Genomic DNA, 22595 nt, shown 5'->3' on the forward strand with positions numbered 1-22595 from the left:
ATCTACCCAGTTTGACCAATATGTGATGCCATACCCACGGCAGTGAGGTTGATTCAACCTGACCTTTTGAAATGGACATCGCAAGATACTCAGTTCAAGGGCAGTTAGGGATGGGCAACAAATGCAACAGTGGCCTTAACACATCCTGTGAGGAAATTAAAAATGAGTCATTGAGATAGATTTCTGAATAGAACCCCATAGTTCAAATCAATATTTGGCTTTGTTTAATTGAAAATTAGGGGCTGTATTTACCAGCACTTTGCCCCTTATTTTATGTTTGAAATTTATTCAATTTTTTTTAAAAAGACAATTTTTTTAAATCTCAATTGTTATTCTCACAAACCTCTGCTGTAATTTCATTTATCTCTGTTCCAATTGTGCTTTGATTCCCCTCTCTACTCCCACTATTTTCTTTTCACTCAGCCTGTGAAGGACCAATTTGGGTGTTGCGGTATGGAATACCTGCAATCACTTTCAGCATAGAAAGCTTCCACAGACAGCTGTGTGATAATGATGAGAACCTATTCCAGGTATCAATTGATGATTAAATGTTGAAATGAATTAGGTTTCTCACATGAGTGCAGTGAAAGATTTACAAGTCACCACTCACTATGCTGTCTTAGGTACAAAGGTATCTAGGTACAGAATCTTGGTAAAGAGCAACAAAAAAAGAACACAAAGTTAAAAGATTAAATGTTACAATCCTTCTTAAGAAAATGTGGTAAAACAAGGAAACACAGCCTTGAGTGGGGAGTTCAAGCCATTGTGGCTAGGTGCTTATGGACTGTGGTGTTGAACTGTTAACTGAGTTTACTTGTTTTTCTATGTTTTAGTAAAAAGGACTGTAATGTTCAATACTTTAACTTTGTTTTCTTTATTTTTCTGCTGCTTTGTACCAAGATTCTGTACCTAGGTACTTTTGTACCTAAGATGGTACCATAAGTAGCAACTTATAAACTTTGTACTGTACTCATATGAGTACATGTGACAATCAACTTAATTCAGTTCAATGTGTTGTCACCACCTACATGTGTGCAGATAGTGCTGGTGATATCAAGCAAAATGATCTCTCCAGAAGTGTTTTGACACCTCTGCAGCTGACTGCTTGCATTTATGACATTGCTTTCTATAGCAGCAATATGAAGTGACAGGGCTTTAAGTGGAGTTAGCCCATCTGAACCAATTCCTTCTATAGATTGTATTTTCTCCTTTCACCCCCTAAAGAATAACTGATTAAAATCATTGCTTTAGCTATGGAAACAACACTCTTCACTCTGCATCAAACTTTGATGGCTGCAGGGAAGTTCCACTTTTGTTGTTCAGCATGCAGATCGATGGACTGTGAATTTTACAGTTGGCCTCAGAGCCATCACTCAAGAGTTCGACTGTGACCGTGATTATATGGGCAGCACCACCATGGTTCCAGGCAGCTGCTGTTCCGTTGGTTGTCACATCACTGCTGCCCTGTGCCTGTGGGCTCGTGCAGTCTTTCACAACACCTAGTGGTGGAATTGATGAGCAGTGCAACCTCATATAGGTGAAAGTGAGGACTGCAGATGCGAGAGATGAAAGTCGACAGTGTTGTGCTGGAAAAGCACAGCAGGTCAGGCAGCATCCAAGGAGCAGGAGAATCGATGTTTCAGTGTCCTGATGAAGGGCTCTTGCCCAAAACGTCAATTCTTCTCCTCAGATGCTGCCTGGCCTATGCTTTTCCAGTACCACACTTTCAAGTGCAACCTTAAAAGTTTCTTCCTTCCAAATGCAGGAGGTTAATTAATGTCTCTGACTGTCTTTTTCATTTATTTCAGTGGGATTCCTGCAGTGGTGGACTTTGCAGCCATGAGGGAAGCAGTGAAGAAACATGGAGGAGACCCTAGCAAAGTCAATCCAGTCTGTCCCACAGATCTGATTGTTGACCATTCAATACAGATTGATTTTAGTAAAAGGCAAGGAAATTAAGCATGAGTAAGATTTGCTTGGAATTTTGCATTGCTAAACTGCACTAGTTCTTGCAATCATGATTTGTCTGTGTGTTTAGCAACCACTTGAATGGCTTTAAGAGAGTAAAGCATTCCATTGCATTTCTCTGAAGCGTTATCCAGAAAAATTGACAAGAGACATGAGGCTATATAACTAAAATTTCTTCAAGTTTTAAAGGTCATCTTTGAGAAATGAAGAGGTTTAAGAAGGGATTTCCAGAGTTTAGGTTGAATACTCAGCCACTAATGTAGAGCATTTAAATTCAGGCTACTCAAACTCAAGGTGTGCAGATATCTCAGAGAGTTTGTGGGACTGGAGATACCAAGGATCGTGCCGGCCTTTGGCATAGACTGGTTTGTAAACCAGGATGAGAATTTTAAAATGAAATCTTTGCTTGATCGGGTACCAACATCAGTGGGTGAGCACAGTGGTCAATGGGTGAACAGGGCTCACTGCGATTAGGATATAGCAAGCAAACTTTAGGATGATTTTGCATCAATAGATGGTAGATCTTGGGAGACTGGAAAAGAGTCTGCTGGAATACTGGTGTCTCAAGGTGATAGCTTAACGAAGGTTTTATCAGATCAAAGCGTGCAGTTTGATGCTGTTATGGAAATTGAAAATGGCAGTCTTGGTGACAGGTAACCGAGTAGTTTATCCTGGTTCAAATATGTTACCATGATAATAAACAAGTGAATTTGATTAATAACTGAAGAGGTAAAAATGTCAGAACTTTGGAGAAAGGCACAAAGATAGCTGGCCCAGACACAATGAGCCCACTAACTCTTAATCTGTCTTGCAAGATGTTTCAGTCTATTCTGCCGAAGAATAGATTTTCAAATTGAGATCTGTGAGGAAATCCACATAGAGCATCCAATTTTAGACTTTTTAAATACTTTTTTACTCATTGGCATCATGTTTCTCTTATATAGAACGTACAGAGAATGTACTGACAGCACCCATTTACTATAATACTTGGTGTGTTAATGTCAGAAAATAGAATCCTCATAAATCCATTAGATTGTACAATATGACCATGGGCTACTCAGTCTATCATGTCTCTGCTGGCAATATTTAGCCAATGCCCTCCCCCCCGCTGCTCTTCCTTTGTAGATTTGCAGTATCTCCTTTTCAATTATAGAAGCATTAATATACGCAAGCGTGAAACTTATCTTTCTGTAGACAAACCTGAAACCTATAAACTTCCTGGAGTGATGTTATAGGTGCTAACATGTTTGGTAAATTCATTTGTAAATTTAAATCAATATGTAAAGAAAATTCTTTACTACTGTCCCAGGCTGAGAGAGAGAGACAGTTTTATCATTGACAGGGGTGTTGGGGGTTATGGGAGACATGCAGGAACATGGAGTTCAGGCCACAGTCAGATCATCCTTTCTCTCATTGAATGGCATCACAATCTCAAAGAGCCAGATAACCCACTCCTCCTGATGGTCTTATAAAAAAAGTTAATTAAAAGAGTATTTTGCAAATTCAACTCCTATAATTTTTGTTTTGTGAATGTGCCATTTAATCTGCAAGTCAGTAATTGTACGTATTTTACTTTTTTTGGCTAGTGCCATTCAGAATGCTCCAAATCCTGGAGGAGGTGATGCCGCACCTCGAGCTTCCAGCAGCAAGCTGCCATCAAAAATCTCGCCTTGCCAACGTTCCAGTAGCTGTTTGAGTTCGTGCCACAGTGAAGTGAGCTCCCCTTCATCAAAACAACGCACCACAGAGATAGAGAACACACCTCTGCTTTGTCCTTTTCACCTGCAACCTGTAGCTGGGTAAGACTGGCCTTTCTGCTTGCTATTCCTTAATATGTTGCAGTGGTAGACTGGAAAGATGCCACCTGAAATTAGTCTTATCATCAAGATCACAGTCTCACCTGGTGTATTCTGTTTGTCATAGCTGAGGCAAAGTGATATCAGAGACAAATATAGAGCATGGTCAGAAATGATTCTTGACCGTCTCCCTCAATTAAATGCAAATATCAGTACGTCATTGCGGTTTATCTGTGGTTAAAAATCGAATTTGAAATCAATGCTATTACTCATTGACTTTTTTTAAATTTTCTCTAGACCAGAAACTTTATTAAGGAATCAAGAAATTGAATTCAGCAGAAATAAAGAACGGCTGCAATTTTTTAAGGTGCATCTATTTATTAAAACCTAGTATTTCAGAGTTTCGTTCTATATTGAAGGCATTGTCCATATTTATAATGAAAACCGTAGATAAGTTTGTCAGCATGAGTACAAACTCCCCATGGATACAGTAGTACTACTTATTCTCAAATTTGCAGTTTTCATTTCAAAGCCCTACTTCCTTGTATTAAAAATCTAAAACTGTGTGCTATTTAGCAGAGAGCCACAGATCTTGAAAATTTTCTTTGACTGAAAGCTGCTTATGCTAACACTTGCCAACGTGTTTTAATCTGATTCCAATTTGAGGCTAGGAAATTATGGTGACCTTCAGAAGGAACTGAGAAAGTGGTACTACAGCTGTTATAACTCTGTCAAAATTCTGTTGCTGCCTTGGACTTGTGATCCCAGAATTTCAGTTGGGGGCCCCATATGGAAAGCTGTCACTTATGCAGTTTGACATCATCGTTGTATCGTGATACAAATTGAAAGCTGTTTCAAATGATAACTTAGAGGAAACAAATCTGTTTCTAAACTAAAATAGGTAAGGGGAAAGTGATGATGTTACAAAGTTTGATTGTGATTTTGGTGTTGACTACATACTCTTCCTGCCTAATGTAGTTGGTGCGTGGGGTGAGAGGGGACAGTGCAGGGCAGAATGTAAGCTTTCATCAGCAATGCATGATCAAACAGAAACTATCTCTTTCTTTGGGGTAGAATGTGGAAAGAAAAATGGAATACCAACCAAAATAATAATTGAGTGCAACACTGATCAAAAAAAGGTTTGGTATCTTGTGGTTGCAAAAAAGTTTTAAAAGGAATTTCACCCTTTTTAAAATGGCTCCTTCTGAAAGAGAGCTTGCATTCAAAGAGTGATTTTTATGTTTTAAAAATATCCTGCGGTACTTTGAAATGCAAGCAAACAGGAATTGATTTCTGCAGAATGAGATTCTACAAAACAGCAACAAGCCAATATTGCTCGGGACTTGAGCAAACTCCCATCTCTTTTTTGGGTAACAACCTGGAATCTTTCACGTGCACCTATTGGAACAGACTCAATTTACTAGCTCACTGAGAGGTAGTGTCGCGTTCTTTCGCATATTTCAGAATGTTTTCATTCAATGTGTGTATTTTTCCATTTAGTTCTAAAATATATTCCAACCTTGCTATAATCATTTTTTTAATCTAGTACATCATGGGGCATTTATCCGATTTAATTCCCCTTAGCCATAGATAAGTTGTCTTGCCCTAGATTTGAAAGGTTATTGCCCATTAGAGAGTAATACAGATTCAGTGCCATACTGAGGGTGTCATCTTTCAGACGAAATCATCTGCTGTTCTGCCATTGCATTGAAAGAAGTGCAGTATATTGTTTCCTGTGTCTTGACTGATATATATTCCTTGATCCTAATCTTTATTCCTAACATCCAAAAATCAATGATCTGGTTATTAACATTTTGGCTGTTTGTTAGAAGCTTTCAATGGAATATTAGCTACTGCACTTCCTACATTGCAACAATAATTACACTTCAAAAGTATTTTGTTAATAGTAGAGTGCTTTGGACAATCCTGAGACCGTGAAAGGTATAAACATTGTTCTTTTTACAAAAGTTCTATTGACTTTGGGTAACATGCCAAAATGCTTCTGGATCGCTGGATTAGACTGGCATCCTCCTTGAAGCAGGCACCTAGAGCAACTGTACTGCATTGGGCATTGCATCAGAATGTGAACACTCAGTTGCAAGCTGGGGGTAGAAATTGTACTGATCAAAGTGTTTCAAAGAAGATTGGCTTTGACCCAAGTAGCTGGAAAGAGAATGCATTAGACTGCTCATGATGGTGAGACCTTTGATGCTGAAAGTTCAAGAAGACACATCAACTCCTCATTGAGCATGAGCTGGCCAATGACTGACTGACTGCCCACTTTGAGTGCAGATTTTCCATTTATTTTTATTTCTATATTTTTTCTACCTCTTAGTCTTTTACTTTACCCTTTTCATTTCTGTCTCTTATAACCTCTCTCTTTCTCATTCCCTTTCTTCCTGTCTCTCCCTGCTCCTTTGGGATTCTGTGACAAGTATTGTCACTCCAAGGAACTACTAGGAGACAATGCTTCCTGGTATTTAGATGTGATGTGGAGGTGCTGGTGTTGGATTGGGGTGGACAAAGTTGAAAATCACCCAACCATGTCTTATACTCTTACTCCACTAGACACCTGACGAAGGAGCAGCACTGTGAAAGCTTGTACTTCCAAATAAACCTGTTGGACTACAACCTGGTGTCGTGTGATTTTTAACTTGGTATTTAGATCAAAGTGCAGTGTCCCACGTGTAAAATGTCAGGTGCTGCCTTATTTGTTAATTGTTTCTTGAATTCTCTGTTTCTGTTTTGAGAGTCCTTAGTGTCTGTGAAATGTTTATAAAATAGAGGGCTGGATTTACACTCAACACATTCCATAGCAAAGACAGGCAGAGGTAGGAGTTTGTAAGAAGTCTGCTGTTTGAGGGTTGTCTCTAGTGAGGGGAAATCTGTAACAGTAGAATTCCATTCTGATTTGAGCACAATCGAAACAGGGAATTTTAAAATGTTTTTGGCAGAACTGTTTTAGAGTTGGAATAAGATGTTTGCGTGGTTTGATTTTAAATATTTTTAATTACTTTTTTTCCTGTTCTCCCTCCTTTTGACACAGTGGGCTTCCAAAGTATTTCAGAACGTGACTGTGGTGCCACCGGGAAGTGGAATGGTGCATCAAGTAAACTTGGAATACCTGTCTCGCGTAGTGTTTGACCTAAGAGACGTTTTCTTCCCTGATAGCGTGGTAGGCACCGATTCTCATACGACTATGGTGAATGGTCTTGGAATTCTAGGATGGGGTAAGTGTGCATCTAATCTCTCTCACTTATTACCCATAACCGCAACTAGAAGCAAACACCTTCTCTTAAAACAGCTGGGACAAAAAAATTGAGACCTGACTCTTTAGTTATCTGTACTCTTGAATTAATTTGTTTTAAATTGGTAATTTCTTTTAAAACGAGAATGTGGGTGATCCAGTCATTTGGAAGTTACCTGTATTTCTGAATGTTTTTGTCAAACCCTCGTGATCTTAGTGGGCAGCACAGTGGTTAGCACTGCTGCCTCACAGCGCCAGAGACCTGGGTTCAATTCCAGCCTCAGGTGACTCTCTGTGTGGAGTTTGCACATTCTCCCCATGTATGCGTAGGTTTCCTCCGGGTGCTCCGGTTTCCTCCCACAGTCCAAAAAAATGTGCAGGTTAGGTGAATTGGCCATGCTAAATTGCCCGTAGTGTTAGGTGAAGGGGTAAATGTAAGGGAATGGGTCTGGGTAGGTTGCGCTTCGGCAGGTTGTTGTGGACTTATTGGGCCGAAGGGCCTGTTTCCACGCTGTAAGTAATCTAATCTCACTGAAGAGTCTGATTCGAAGGAGCCTTGCCTTTTTGATTCTTTTCTCCAGAATAAGGAGAGGAAGGCGCTTGCTGCTATTTGTTTATTCATTATATTTTATTGTGTTTAGTTGTATTCAGGTGGGAAGCATGAACTGGTGGTTTCATGTGGATATAAGGGATTGTTTGTATGTATGATTGAGCAGCAGTGATGGGTTCAGAATGCACATATTCATATTGGGTAAATAAAAGCTGATAAAAGATTGTAAAAGATTAAACTCCAGTTGCATTCTTCACCTAGCTTCACTTTGCTATCTCCTTAAAATGAGATTTCCTCTTCAGACCTGTCATTTTTAAAAGGTGCTCTGTGAAATGATGCAAATGTTCTGTGACAGTCTGGGCAGGATGCATGCCCATGTCCACTGCAATTGAGTTTCAGTCACTTGAATACCACATGCCAGAAAATGGACAAGGCAGTAAACAGAAGCCTGAAGCTTAGCAACTGTTCTGTCAAAGGTGGACAGTGGCAAGTCTCTCCTGAATTCCCAAGGTGAAGAGCCTCCGAGTCTAATACCACTCCAGTAAAAGCGTGAAGGTACCATGTAGTGAAGTACTCAACCATATCACTATTCAAAGCATGTTGCTAAACCTGTCGACTGAAGGAAGATAATTTTCACATTACCAGATCCATCAATGTTCACTTTAACAAACAGCTCCAGCAAAACGTTCTCATGTGTCCCTTTTTGTAGGACACTGATTAATCTTAAAAACATACAGGAGAGGCAGCAGTAATACTACTGGACTGTAATGCATTAACCTAGCCTAATGCTCTAGGAACAAGGGATCAAAGCCCATCACTGCAACTGGTAGCATTTAGTCATTTAATTGAGAAAAAAATAGCAGTAGTGAAACTGTCATTGAGATGACAAAAATCTTGTTCCCTCGTGTCCTTTTAAAGTCATAGAAATATACAGCATAGAAACAGTCCAATTTATCCATGCTGACCAGATATCCTAAATAAATCTAGTCCCATTTGCCAGATTTTGGCCCCACTCCCTCTAAACCCTTCATATACCCATTCAGATGTCTTGTAAATGTTGTAATTGTATCGGCCTCCACTACTGCACATGTTGGTTTTGATGCTGTGATGGATGAATTCCTTACTCTGTGCTAGGTGCTACTCTTTGAGTTGTCCTGTTTTCCCACAAGCCCTAATATCCACCCACCCTGACTTCATGGTGTATTAAATTTATCCAGTAGCTCCCTCTGCGTGAAAAGGTTGCCCCTGAGGTGTCTCTTAAATTTTTGCCCTGTCCTATTAAACCTGTGCTCTCTACGTTGGACTCCCTACTCTTGGGGAAAAGACTTTGGCTATTCACCCTATTCGTGCTCCTATGGTTTTATAAACTTCTATAAAGTCATCGCTCAGCCTCTGATGCCCCAGGCTCTTCAGTCTCTCCCTATACCTCAAACCTGGCAACATCCTTGTAAATAGTTTCTGAACTCCTCCAAGTTTCACAACATTCTTCCTATAGCAGGGAGACCAGAATTGCATGCAGTATTTCAAAAGTGGCCTAACCAATGTCCTGTACAGACGCAACATGATTTCCCAACTCTTGTCCTCAATGTGCTGACCAATAAAGGAAAGCATACCAAACACCACCTTCACTATCCTATCTTCCTGTGACTTTACTTTCAAGGAACTATGAACCTGCACTCCAAGATCTCCTTGTTCAGCAACATTCTCTGGACCTTACCATTAAGTATATAAGTCCTGCCCTGATTTGTCTTTCCAAAATTCAGCATCTCACATTTGTCTAAATTAAACTCCATCTGCCACTCCTCCGCCCATTAGCCCCTCTGATCAGATGCCGTTTTCTGAGGTAACCTTCACTGTCCATTAAACCTCCAGTTTTGGTATCTACAAACCTACAAACGATACCTCCTATGTTCACATCCAGATCATTTACATAAATGACAAAAAGCAGTGGACCCCGCACCAAACTTTCTCGCACACCACTGGTCACAGACCTCCAGACTGAAAGGTAACCCTCCACCACCACCCTTGGTCTTCTATCTTCGAGTCAGTTCTGTATACAAATAGCTAGTTTTCCCTGTATTCTGTGTGATCTAACCTTGCTAATCAGTCTACCATGATGCGTCTTGTCGAACGCTTTACTGAAGTCCATATAGATCACGTCCACCACTCTGCCCTCATTAATCTCTTTGTTACTTCAAAAAACTCAATTTCCCACGCACAAAGCCAAGTTGACAATCCCTAATCTGTCCTTGCCTATGCAGATACGTGTAAGTCCTGTCCCTCAGGATTCCCTCCAACAATTTGCCCACCATGGATGTCAGGCTCACCGGTCTGTAGTTCCCTGGCTTTTCCGTGCCACCTTTCTTAAATAGTGGCACCACGTTAGCCAATTCCAGTTTTCCGGTGCCTCGCCTGTGGTTAACGATGATACAAATATCTCAGCAAGGGGCCCATCAATCTCTTCCCTAGCTTCCCACAGAGTTCTAAGGATGGGGCAGAAAATCTGTTGTCTTTACCTGACCTGACCCGACCAACATATGACTCCAGACTCATTGCACTGTGGGTTTTTTTTTTTAGCTGATGTCAAAGGGCAGTTCAGGATAGTCAAAATGATGGCCTCGCCATTGACATCCACGTTCTGTGGAACAATTAAAAAATGTAAAAATAAATTAGTTTTGGATTTGAAGGTCAATAATCATGAAACCATTTGAAAAGGTATCCTTAGACATTTAGTTGAAAGAACTACGGTAGAAATTGAAATACTTGTGTTGAGAGTAGTAGATTTTACCAGTTACCCTGGCAAAACATTCAAGCAGGTGTTGGTTGATATCTAGTTACATGGCAATTGACAAAGAGATAGAGGAACAGCATTCAGTATGTTAGCGCACACTTCAGCTGCCTGAGGAAAAGGATATTCAAGGACAACATCAGATCTGAAGCCAAGATCATCGTTTACAGAGCTGTGGTGGTTCCCGCCCTCCTTACTGGCTCTGAGACGTGGACTGTCAACAGCAGGTACCTCGAGGCGCTGAAGCAGTACTACCAATGCTGCCTGCGCAAGATCCTGCGAATCCATTGGGAAGAAAGACATACCACCACCACAGGCCTTGACCAGGCAAACTCCCTTTTCGGTCTTCTATGAAAAAAAAATTTAGCCTGCTTGAAAAGATTTTCATGTGAATTGTCTTTCCTTATTACGAAAAACAAAATAAAGTGATCCTTCAACTTTGTGCTAAGAGAGTGACACAAAAGGGGCTGCACGGTGGCTCAGCAATTAACACTGCCTCACAACGCCAGGGACCCAAGTTCAATTCCAGCCTCGGGTAACTGTGTGAAGTTTGCACACTCTCCCTGTGTCTGTGTGGGTTTCCTCCGGGTGCTCAGGTTTCCTCCCAAAATCCAAAAATGTGCAAGTTAGGTGGATTGGTTAAGCTAAATTGCCCATAGTGTTCAGGGCTGTGTGGGTTAGGTGCATTGTTCAGGGGTAAATATAGGGTAATAGTGCAGGGAAATGCCTCTGGGTGAGTTATTCTTCGGAGGGTCGGTGTGGACTTGTTGGGCCAAAGGGTCTGTTTCTACACTGTGGGGATTCAATGAAGATTCAATCCACTTTGGTCGATCTTGGAACAATTTGTATGTTCACAAGTCCAGTACTGCCCTTTTTATGGGTTATCCAGATTGTCTGTCTGTATTAGCTACCCATTCCTATTTGCTGTGTGAGGATGATGTGAAGATTTAATCAAATCTCTGTAGTCCCTGTAATATTGTTAGCATGAATTCCGAATTGTTGACCCAGGACAATGATACAAAGATAAATGTTAACTTTCACATTCTTTTTTAAATGTGCCAGGGACATTTAGTTACAGAATATCTGTACTGCACCTCGTCATTATTTTTCTTCTGATGCATGAAAGAATCATCAGCTGATTTACATTAGTTTATGACCAAATCTAATGTTCATGACCACTAAATGAATTTTTTTTAAAAATTGTCACCTATTTGTTCAAAGGTACTTCACTCAGAGTATTTGATGTCACAATCATTTATACTGATATTAGCAACTTGAGCATCTGAAAATGCCAGATCTGATATTGCTATGTGGTCAGCTCCAAAATTGCATGATCAATCAAAAAGGTTTGCATGTTATATATAGCAGCATGTAATGTGCTAGCTAATTATAGGGTGGAAAATAACTTCACATCGACGCTTTATGTTGCATGCTGATTGGATCTGGGATAAAGTGTTAATATGTGCTGATTTTGCACCCACACTGCAGTATTTCTGAAAGCATTCTCCAAAATGCTTGCTGGATTGTTTATAAAGGTGCTCCTTGTACTATAAAGATGCTATAGAAACAAACAAAGTGGCATTTGTTTTCTTTCTAGGGGTTGGTGGGATAGAGAGTGAGGCAGTCATGCTGGGCCAACCAGTCACGCTGACTTTACCTGAGGTAGTCGGATGTAAACTGGTGGGGACCACAGACCCTTTGGCTACTTCAATCGATGTTGTTTTAAGTGTAACAAAGGTAAGAGAATTTCTGGAATTTTTCTTTTGCACGTTGTAATGTTAATTAAGCATGAAAGAAGAAGATTAACAAAAATCAATTTCCTTCCCAAACACCCCCTAGCATCTCCGGCAAGCTGGAGTTTCAGGAAAGTTTGTCGAGTTCTTTGGCCCAGGGGTGTCTCAACTATCTGTAGCAGACAGAACAACAATAGCAAATATGTGTCCTGAATATGGTGCAACTGTGAGCTTTTTCCCAGTTGACGAGGTTACGTTAAGGCACTTAAAACAGACAGGTGAGAGGGACTGGAAAATTTATACAATCTTTCAAATGTCAAGGGCTTTTTCTTTGCATTTTTAAAACTTTTTTTTTCTTGAACAACAGGTTGTAGTGAAACAAAGCTTGACGCTGTGAAAACTTACTTAAAAGCTGTGAAGCTGTTCAGAAACTATCAGAATCCCTCAGAAGACCCGGAATATTCACAGGTGATTAATTTTGGTAGGAAAACCAAGCAGAGGGAATTTAAATTAAAGGATTTTGTTTTAAAGTTGTCAGTGGGACTGGAACAAAATGATTGATCAGTGCATTGAGTATAGGAGTTAGAATGACATGTTGTGGCTGTACAGGACATTGTTGAGGCCACTTTTGGAATCCTGCATACAAACTGCTCGCCCTTCTTTGAAAAGATGGTGTTAAACTTGAGAGAGTGCACTAAAGATTTACAAGGATGGTCCCTGAATTGGAGGGTTTGAACTATTGAGAGATACTGAAAAGGCTTAGGGCTTTCTTCCCGGAGCATCAGAAGATGAACTTAGAGGTTTTAAAATCATGAGGGGGTTGGATAGGGTGATGTTAAAAAAACATTTACAAAACCAGAGAGAAATTGGTAACATGAGCAGTTTATGGGGAAAAGTTTGGTATTAAATGCCACAAAAAAAATCAGAATTCCTATCAAACTCAATGGATTTGATTTGATGTGATTTATTGTCATGTGTACCTAAGTACAGTGAAAAGCTTTGCGAGCAATACAGGCAGATTGTCGGATGAAAAACCCTTGGACAGAGCGAGGTCTACAGGTTATACTGCACAGAGCATGTGCGAGGCAAGAACAACATTAACAAGATCAACATTATTTGCACTTAGAAAGTCCATTCATCAATCTAATAACAGCAGGGAAGAAGCTATTCTTGAATCTGCTGGTGCATGTGTTGAAGCTTCTGTATCTTCTGCCTAATGCAAGAGGTTGTAGGAGAGCATAACTGGGGTGAGATATAGTCTTTAATGTAGTTAGCAGCCTTTTCACAGCAATAAGAAGTGTAAATGGAGTCCAGAGATGGAAGTTTAGCTTCCATGGTGGTCAGGGCTGTGCACAAACTTCTGTAGTTTCTTCCGGTCTTGGATAGAACAGTTGTCATACCAAGATAGTTGCACCGGACAGTATGCTTTCTGTTGTGAATCTGTAGAAGTTGGTGAGGCTCCTTATGGGTATTGGGTATGCCAGATTTCTTGAGCCGTCTGAGGAAGAAGAGGTGTTGTGCCTTTTTGACCGTCACATCTACGTGGGAGGTCCAGAATAGGTTGTCGGTTATTGTCACTCGTGTGAACTTGACGCTCTCAACTCTCTCGACCTCTGCTCTGTTGATATAGATGGGGATGTATTCTCCTTTCTTTCTGAAGTCAATGATCAATTCTCTAGCTTTACCGACATTAAAAGAGAGGTTGTTATCATTGTACCACATTACCAAGCCCTCTCTCTCCTTTCTGCATTCTGACTTATCGTTGTGTGATATCCGTCCTACCACAGTGGTGTCAGCAAACTTGTAGATTTAGAATTTGGTCTCACAGTCTTGTGGGTGTTCAGAGAGTACAGTAAGGGGCTGAGAATGCATCCTTGGGGCCTCCAGTGTTGAGTTTGATCATGGAGGTGGTGCAGTTTATCTTCACTGATTGCGATCTATGGGTCAGGAAGCTGAGGATCCAGTTGCAGAGGGCAGACTGAGACCTAGGTCTCGGAATTTTGAGATCAGCTTGGAGGGGATAGTGGTGTTGACCCCTGCCACTCTGGCAAGGCCTAAACAACGTAATGGGTTACAAAATGAAGCAAAGCAACATAGCAGACAAAGACATATTCCTCCACAATGCACTCAGTAAAGCAGAATGGTAGCGGAATAGATGCAGGCACAATGTTTCACCTGGTTGTGGGGTCTAGAACAAGGGACATAGTCTGAATAACGGGTGGACCATTTAGGACTGAGATGAGGAGGAATTTCTTCATGGAGCAGGTGAATCTTAGGAAGTCTTTGCCCAGTAACTGTAGCGACTCAAGTCATGGAGTATATTCAAAACAGAGATTGATTGATAGATATTAAAGGTATCAATAAATTTTTAAAATGTGGACGTAGGTTTGCTCGCTGAGCTGGAAGGTTCATTTTCAGACATTTCATCACCATACGAGGTAACATCTTCAGTGAGCCTCCGAATGAAGCACTGGTGCTATAGCCCGCTTTCTGTTTATATGTTCGAGTTTCCTTGGGTTCAAAAAACAGGAAATGATGTCACCACAGGAAATGATGTCACCAACCCACGGAAACTCAAACCTATAAATAGAAAGCAGGCTAAAGCACCAATGCTTCATTCAGAGGCTCACTGAAGATGTTACCTAGTATGGTGATGAAACGTTTGAAAACGAACTTTGCAGCTCAGCGAGCAAACCTACATCCAGAACGTCAACCTTCTCAAAACTTGCTAATTTTTAAAATGTATTTATTCATGAGATGTCACTGGCAAGGATATTAACTATTACGTGTCCCTAATTGACTTTGAAGAATCGTAGAATCCCGTACAGTGTGGAAACAGAACATTTGGCCCAAAGTCCACAGTGACCCTCCGAAGTGTGAGTAATCCAGACCTGTTCCCCCCCTCTATTACTCTACATTTACCCCTAAATGGGTGGCACGGTGGCACAGTGGTTAGCACTGCTGCCTCACAGTGTCAGAGACCCGGTTCAATTCCCGCCTCCGGCGACTGACTGTGTGGAGTTTGCACGTTCTCCACGTGTCTGCGTGGGTTTCCTCCGGGTGCTCCGGTTTCCTCCCACAGTCTAAAGATGTGCAGGTCAGATGAATTGGCCATGCTAAATTGCCCGTAGTGTTAGGTAAGGGGTAAATGTAGGGGTGTGGGTGGGTTGCGCTTCGGAGGGTCGGTGTGGACTTGTTGGGCCGAAGGGCCTGTTTCCACTCTGTAATTAATCTAATCTAATCTAACTAATGTACCTAACCTATAGATTGCTAAACACTATGGGCAATTTTAGCATGGCCAATTCTCCTAACCAGCACTACTTTAGATTGTGGGAGGAAACTAGAGCACCCGAAGGAAACCCACGCAGTTACCGGGAGAATGTGCAGCCTCCACAGACAGTTGCCCGAGGCTGGAATCGAACCCGGGTTACAGGCGCTGTGAGGCAGCAGTGTTAACCACTGACCCACTCCCAGTGTGCCACCCTGAATCCTGGTCTGCTGCCTTCTTAAATCACCAGTTTAAATGCTATAATTGTACCAGCCTCCACTGCCACTAACGGCAGCTCATTCCATACATGCACCACCCTCTGCGTGAAATAGTTGCCTCTTAGGTCCCTTTTACGTCTTTCCCCTCTCAGCTTAAACCTATGCCCTCTAGAATTGTACTTCCCTACCAGTGGGAAAAGACCTTGACTATCCACCCTATCCATACCCCTCGTGGTTTCATAAATCTCTATAAGGTCACCCCTCAGCCTCTGATGCTCCAGGGAAAACTGCTCCAGCCTATTCAGCTTCTCCCTATAACTCAAAGCTTCCAACTCTGGCAACATCCCTGTAAATATTTCTGAATCCTTCCAAGTTTCACAACATCTTTCCTATAGCAGGGAGACCAAAATTGAACACAGTATTCCAAAAGTGGCCTAACCAATGTCCTGAGCGGCCTCAACATGACCTCCCAACTCTCAAACTCAGTGCACTGACCAATAAAAGCAAGCATACCAAGTGCCGCCTTCACTGTCCTGTCTACCTGTGACTCCACTTTCAAGGAACAATGAACTTGCACTTCAAGGTCTCTTTGTTGGGTACACCCATAAGCAGCCCATAACATATAGGTATACCCAGAGTGCTAGAGGATTTTGATGTGGGGATGGTGTAGAAGATCAACCATGAGCTAGAGAGGCCATTTGACTGTCTCCCAGTTCTAATTCAAATGTTCCTGTGTCCCAAACTTTTTATTTTACTCGTCCCTACTGCTTATTTTTGTGGTGCTGATCAGGGCAGCTTGGAGTCAGATATTTTGTGTCAGAATTGGGGTTTGCTCTGAATATATTGGTTTCCATTGAGCATTGTGGAACAAGGCTTTAATGTAAAGGGTGTAACTCACAGCTCTGATAACTGTCTGAAGTGTAAAACACCAACAACAGACAGCTGTGAAATATCAAACTGTATGCAGATCTCTGTTGGAGACTTTGGCAGTATGAAGCAATTGCACAAAATGTGATTCTGCCTGCTTTGTCTGTTGACATTTGTTGTTTTAAGGCTGGCCAGTGTACACTGACATCTTCTGTATCCATTCCTCAGGTTATTGAATTGAATCTGTCAGGTATTGTTCCATATGTGAGCGGTCCAAAACGGCCACAGGACAGAGTTATGGTAAATGAAATGAAGAAAGATTTTCAGAACAGCCTGAATGAAAAGGTGTGTATGCCTGTAATTATTAAAGATCTGCCAAACTGCTGTGTTTTTAATTCTTGATGCGAATCTTGTGAAAGGTCACAAAGTAATTTATTTCATTACTTTGTGAAAGTAAAGGGGGCATAAGGAAGTTTATAATGCAGTAAATCTTCTCAGAACCAATACAAAATTTGTGTCATGCAGTGAAAAAGGAAGTTTGCAGTCCACACCATAGCGAAGCTGTATATTAAAAATAGGCTCCTGTTGTAAACTTGTTCAGCACAAATGGCTGTTTATTCATTGAGTCACTCCACCTAGGACCCGCATTATCCCAGACCTGTTTTAGTCCTTCTCACAGAGTGGGGAGGAATACAGATATGTTCTGCCAGTGAAGAGTATAAGTTGCACTCTGGAACTGGGTGTTCCAGACATGGGACCTGCTAATGTAACCTAATTTAACAAGAAAATTTAAAATTTGACTTAGTCCTTTGAATACCAAATGGTCTTTGGCACTTTAACCTTTGTTAACCTTTAACCTTTAAATTTGTTGAAATTCAATAAGACACTAAGTTGACCTCAGCCGGAGAATAGTGTCCAGGAGTTCTGTGCCGCACTTCAGGAAAATTAGGAAGGTATTGCAAAGAAGTGTTCAAGGGGTGAGGAATTTTAGTTCTGGAGATAGATTGGAGAAGCTGGGACTGTATTCCATTTAAGAGAGAAGGGTGAGAGGAGATCTGATTGAAGTTTCGAAAATGCTAAGGGGTTGGGACAGAATAGATATGGAGAAAATGTTCCTGTTCTTGAAAAGATTGAGGACAATAAGGCACTGACTCAATGTAATTGGTAAAAGAACCAAAAGTGATTTGAGGAGAAAGTTGTTAACGCAACAAGCAATTAGGATCTGGAAGGTGCTTCTCAACTGGGATGGGCAGGTTCAAGCATAACGAGCAGGAGGCTGGAAGAACGCAGCAAGCCAGGCAGCATTAGGAGGTGGAGAAGGCAACGTTTCGGTGTAGGTTCAAGTGCAGCATTCAAAAGGAAATTCGATGTGTATTTAAATGGTTACAATGTGGTGAGTTACTAGGAGAACACCAGGGAATTGCACTCTGTGATGCTTATTCAGAGAGACATGATGGATGTAATAGCCACCTCCCCCCCCCCCACCCCCCGTAACAATTCTGAAAAGACTCCTTTCAAGAGGAGAAATTGTGTTTACGTAAAATTTCTTTGTTTTAAAATTTTTTTTTAACGCATTTAAACTGATTCACAGCTCCATTCAAACAAGTGGAAAGGATTGAGTACAGAGCTCTAAACAGAGCATTGATATTGCAATATTTCAGGACTCTGGGGGCAAGTTGCTCTGTTAGCTGCTGGTAAATTCAGGTTGAAATCTGAGTTATAGCTTTAACTAAAGCAAAATACCACAAATGCTGGATGTAGAAAATAAAATCAGAAAGTGCTGAAAAACTCTGTAGATAAAGCAGCATCCATGAAAATAGGAGCAGAGTTAATGCTTCAACTCAATGAACTTCCATCAGAACCAGCCCTGTGTGCAACAAAATTGGAACAGTGGCTGTGATGGGAATTTGTTTTGCTCATTGTTGAGGTTAGCCATTAGGAAATACCTGAATGGAAGATTTTTCTTTGAGCTTGGACTAAACTTCACTGGAGCAGCATTGGCGGCTAAAGACCGGGTTCAGAGTGGGTTAAGAATTACATTGATGGGTAATGTAGTTTGTCTACAACTTCAATCTTTACTTGGAGATCCTCAGAATCCAGTCATTGACTGGCATCCAGTCTGATTTGAAAATGCAGTCTATCTGGCAATGCCATTCCACAATACTCTCCTAGTTACAGACTTAGTTTTGACAGGCTTCAATTTCAGGAATCCTTCTCTGCTGAGTTAGCTGGTCTCCACTTGACTGGCAGGTGGAACATTAAATTACAGTATCTCTGTGATGATGTTTCTATTTTTATCCATTTTGTAGGTCAGGTTAGATGTTTAGCCATGAACCTTTTCCTCTCTTTTCCCACCAATTCCCTTCACCACCCAACCCTACCTGCCTTCCCAAAAAAGCAGACACACATACAACTTAGGCATTTGATTAATAATTGCCATTTGTAATTGAGACCCATGCATAACAGGAAATAAACATTGAATGATAAACTTGTAGAACAATGGAGACAGAGTGAGGAATGGAACTAGTCTTCTATCTCCTAAATGACTCTATCTATGATAATGCCCACTGGTAACCTATTGACACTCCGTAAGGGGCTTCAAGCATACTTGGAACAACAATATCTAAACATTTATTACCTTATAATAACTACAGTTGTATGGTGTAGTAGATCTTAAACTGCTTAAAGCATATTGTCTGTATCCAATACAAAAGTATATAATTCTGTGCTATTTGTTTCAGTTTATGTGTAAATGCTTGCTGTATGTTTTATGCAGGTTGGCTTTAAAGGGTTTCAGATACCTCCAGAAAAACAGAAGGAGGTGGTTGCAATTGAATTTGAAGGGAAGGATTATAAACTGGCCCATGGTTCTGTTGTCATTGCAGCTGTAATAAGCTGTACGAACAATTGTAATCCATCTGTCATGCTGGGAGCAGGTAAGGGTATATACTGCTGTTCAAACTAGTTATTAAACGTTTCCTGTGCATTTATTTCATTTACCAAATTGAACTGTCTCCAATTCAAGAAGAGTCCCAGCAGATTGGAAATAGCTAATTAATACCTTTCTTGAAGAAATGAGGGAATCAAAAAGCAGCAAGCTATAGGATGACGAGCCCAATTTCAGTCATAGAGAAATTGCTAGAATCAGTTATTGAGGAGCATGTGGCAGAATCTGAATGTCATTAGGCAGAGTCAGCATGATTTTGTGAAAGGCAAATTGTGTTTAAATTGTTAGAGCTTTTTGAGGAAGGAACCAGCAATGTGGACAAAGGGAAACTTGTAGATGTAGTATGCTTGGATTTCCAAAAGGCATTCAACAGGGTGCCCATCAAAGAGTACTATACAAGCTTGGAGCACATGCTATTGGAATAATATGCTAACATAGATAAACATAGATATTGTTAGCCAATATCAACATGCAAGAGTACAGCACAGGAACAGGCCCTTGGGCACGCCATGTCTGTATCAATCATGTTGCCATTCTAAACTAACCTAATCTGCCTGAACATGGTTCATATCCCTTGCCTTCCTGCCTTTTCATGTGTCTAACTGCCTGTTGAACATTATTATTGTAATGCTTTCTATCACCTCCCCTGGCATCATGTTCTATGCACCAACTACACTATGCATAAAAAGAAATGCCTCGCTCATCTCCTTTTCCTCTATCATTTTAAACCTATACCCTCTACTATTTATCATTTCCACCCTGGGGAAAAAGGCTCCAACTACCTACCGTATCCATGCCTTTCATAATTTAGTACACTTCTATCCAGTCCCGCTTTAGCCTCCATTACTCTAGTGAGACAATCCATATTTGTCCAACCTCTTCTTATAGATAATACACTCCAATCTAGACAACATTCTGGTAAACCTCTTCTGCACCCTCTCCAAAGTCACCTCATCCTTTCTGTTGTGTAGCAACGATAGTGATTGTATTGAGGTTAGCCAGTTGGGCTTCATAGAATAAGAGTTCCATGATTGGGACTGTTAATCTGGCCCAGTCAAGGATCCCTGGCTGACATAAAAAGTTTGTGTCTGGGATACTGGTAATCTACTGCCTGACTCTGTATGGGGCAGTACTGTACTCTGGGACTGTTCATGTGTAAAGGGTGACTTGTGATAGGATACTGGCCTCTGAAGAGTTATTTGAGTGACCAGCACTGTATACAATATTCCTAATTTGGCCCAATTAATGGTTTACATAGCTGCAGTATGACTTGCAAGTGTGCTGTATGCTTCCTTCATGACCTTAGCCACTTGTGTTGCCCCTTTCAGGGAGTTATGGAGTTACACCCCAAGATGTCTCTATGTTTCAATGCTCCTAAGGTTCCTGCCAATTAGTGTATACTTTTCTCTTGCATTTGACCTCCCAAGATGCATCATCCTCACTTGTCCGGATTAAACTCCATCTGCATTTCTCCGCCCAGCTTTTCAACTGGTCTGTATCCTTGACAAACTTCCTCACTATCCATAACACCAATTGTTGTCATCTGCAAACTTAATCAGACCACCTCCATTTTCATCTAAATTGTTTATCTTGAGTTACCAAAAATCAAAGATCTAATCACTGATCCTTACAGAACACCACTGGCCAAAGCCCTCCAGTCAGAAAAACACCCTTTCACAGCTGCCATCTGTCTTCTATGACCAAGCAATTTTTGTATCCAACTTCCCAACTCACTGTGAATGCCATGTGGCTTAATCTTCTGTATCAGCCTATTAGAGGGATATTGTCAAATGCTTTAGTGAAGTCCATGTAGACAACATCCATGTCCTGGGAGAAAGTGAGGACTGCAGATGCTGGAGATCAGAGCTGAAAAATGTGTTGCTGGAAAAGTGCAGCAGGTCAGGCAGCATCCAAGGAGCAGGAGAATCGATGTTTCGGGCATAAGCCCTTCTTCAGGAATCTGCCCTACCTTCATCAATTATGGATTCTGGGTAATCCAAGATGGAGGATAGGAAAAGTTTTTGGCTGTAACAGCTGCTCCTTTTTTGAGGTATTTTGAGGTATTTTACGTGCTGGAGGTGATGTTCACGAATTCCAGGAGCAGCAATTACTGTTTTATATGCTGTTGCATTGTTTTGGAACTTTGGTTTAAAAAAAAGTCAAAACAGCAGTTTTAAAAGGGAAAAGAACAAACAAAGGAAGTACATGGTGAGATCAGTACAGGAGAGAGAGAGAAAGAAACTGACAGACCAGTGAACCTGCATAGTTAATGCCTTTGCTGTTTAAAAGATATAAAAGAGACCTAAGGGGCAACTGTTTCACGCAGAAGGTGGTACGTGTATGGAATGAGCTGCCAGAGGAAGTGGTGGAGGCTGGTACAATTGCAACATTAAACAGGCATTTGGATGGGTATATGAATAGGAAGGGTTAGGAGGGATAACAGCAAATTACTGCGGATGCTGGAATCTGAAACCAAAAGAGAAAATGCTGGAAAATCTCAGTAGGTCTGGCAGCATCTGTAAGGAGAGAAAAGAGCTGACGTTTCGAGTCTCACTGACCCTTTGGAGGGATATGGGCCTGGTGCTGGCAGGTGGAACTAGATTGGGTTGGGATATCTGGTCGGCATGGATCGGTTGGACTGAAGGAATGCTGTACATCTCTATGACTCTAATTACCTTTATCACTTCCTCAAAAAACTCAATCAGATTTGTGAGACAAGACTTGGGGGAAGGTAAAGTAATGCTGACTATCCCTAATAAATCTATTCTTTTCCAAATGTGAGTAAATTTTGTCCCAAAGCATCTTGTACAATAATTTCCTGACCAATGATTTAAGGCTCACCGACCAAGAATTTCCGAGATTATCCATATTACCTTTTTGAACAAAGGAACAACATTCACTATTTCTGATTTGGAGATGCCGATATTGGGCTGGGGTGTACAAAGTTAAAAATCACACAACACCAGATTATAGTCCAACAGGTTTAATTGGAAGCACACTAGCTTTTGGAGCGACGCTCCTTCATCAGGTGATAGTGGAGGGCTTGATTGTAACACAGAATTTATAGCAAAAATTTACAGTGTGATGTAACTGAAATTATACATTGAAAAATTGATTGTCTGTTAAGCCTTTCATCTGTTAGAATACAGTGGTAGTTTCACTTCTTTCATGTGTAAATCACAAAACCTTTTTTAAAAAAGTTGCATTCTCGGG

The 22595-nt window shown here is 41.0% G+C and overlaps 1 protein-coding gene across 1 annotated transcript in view; it reads left to right on the forward strand.

Annotated features, from left to right (window-relative positions):
• Positions 1 to 22595, forward strand: part of ireb2 (iron-responsive element binding protein 2) — a 50774-nt gene that overhangs the window by 3516 nt on the left and 24663 nt on the right. Inside the window, exons 3-11 of the mRNA XM_043680158.1 lie at positions 1809 to 1946; positions 3555 to 3767; positions 4062 to 4131; positions 6811 to 6994; positions 11947 to 12086; positions 12189 to 12360; positions 12450 to 12550; positions 16664 to 16780; positions 19212 to 19371. Of these exons, the coding sequence (XP_043536093.1) occupies positions 1809 to 1946; positions 3555 to 3767; positions 4062 to 4131; positions 6811 to 6994; positions 11947 to 12086; positions 12189 to 12360; positions 12450 to 12550; positions 16664 to 16780; positions 19212 to 19371 (1295 nt within the window). The remainder of the gene's footprint in view (positions 1 to 1808; positions 1947 to 3554; positions 3768 to 4061; positions 4132 to 6810; positions 6995 to 11946; positions 12087 to 12188; positions 12361 to 12449; positions 12551 to 16663; positions 16781 to 19211; positions 19372 to 22595) is intronic.

This window comes from Chiloscyllium plagiosum, chromosome 40, assembly GCF_004010195.1.
Source record: "Chiloscyllium plagiosum isolate BGI_BamShark_2017 chromosome 40, ASM401019v2, whole genome shotgun sequence".
Classification (NCBI taxonomy): Eukaryota; Metazoa; Chordata; class Chondrichthyes; order Orectolobiformes; family Hemiscylliidae; genus Chiloscyllium; species Chiloscyllium plagiosum.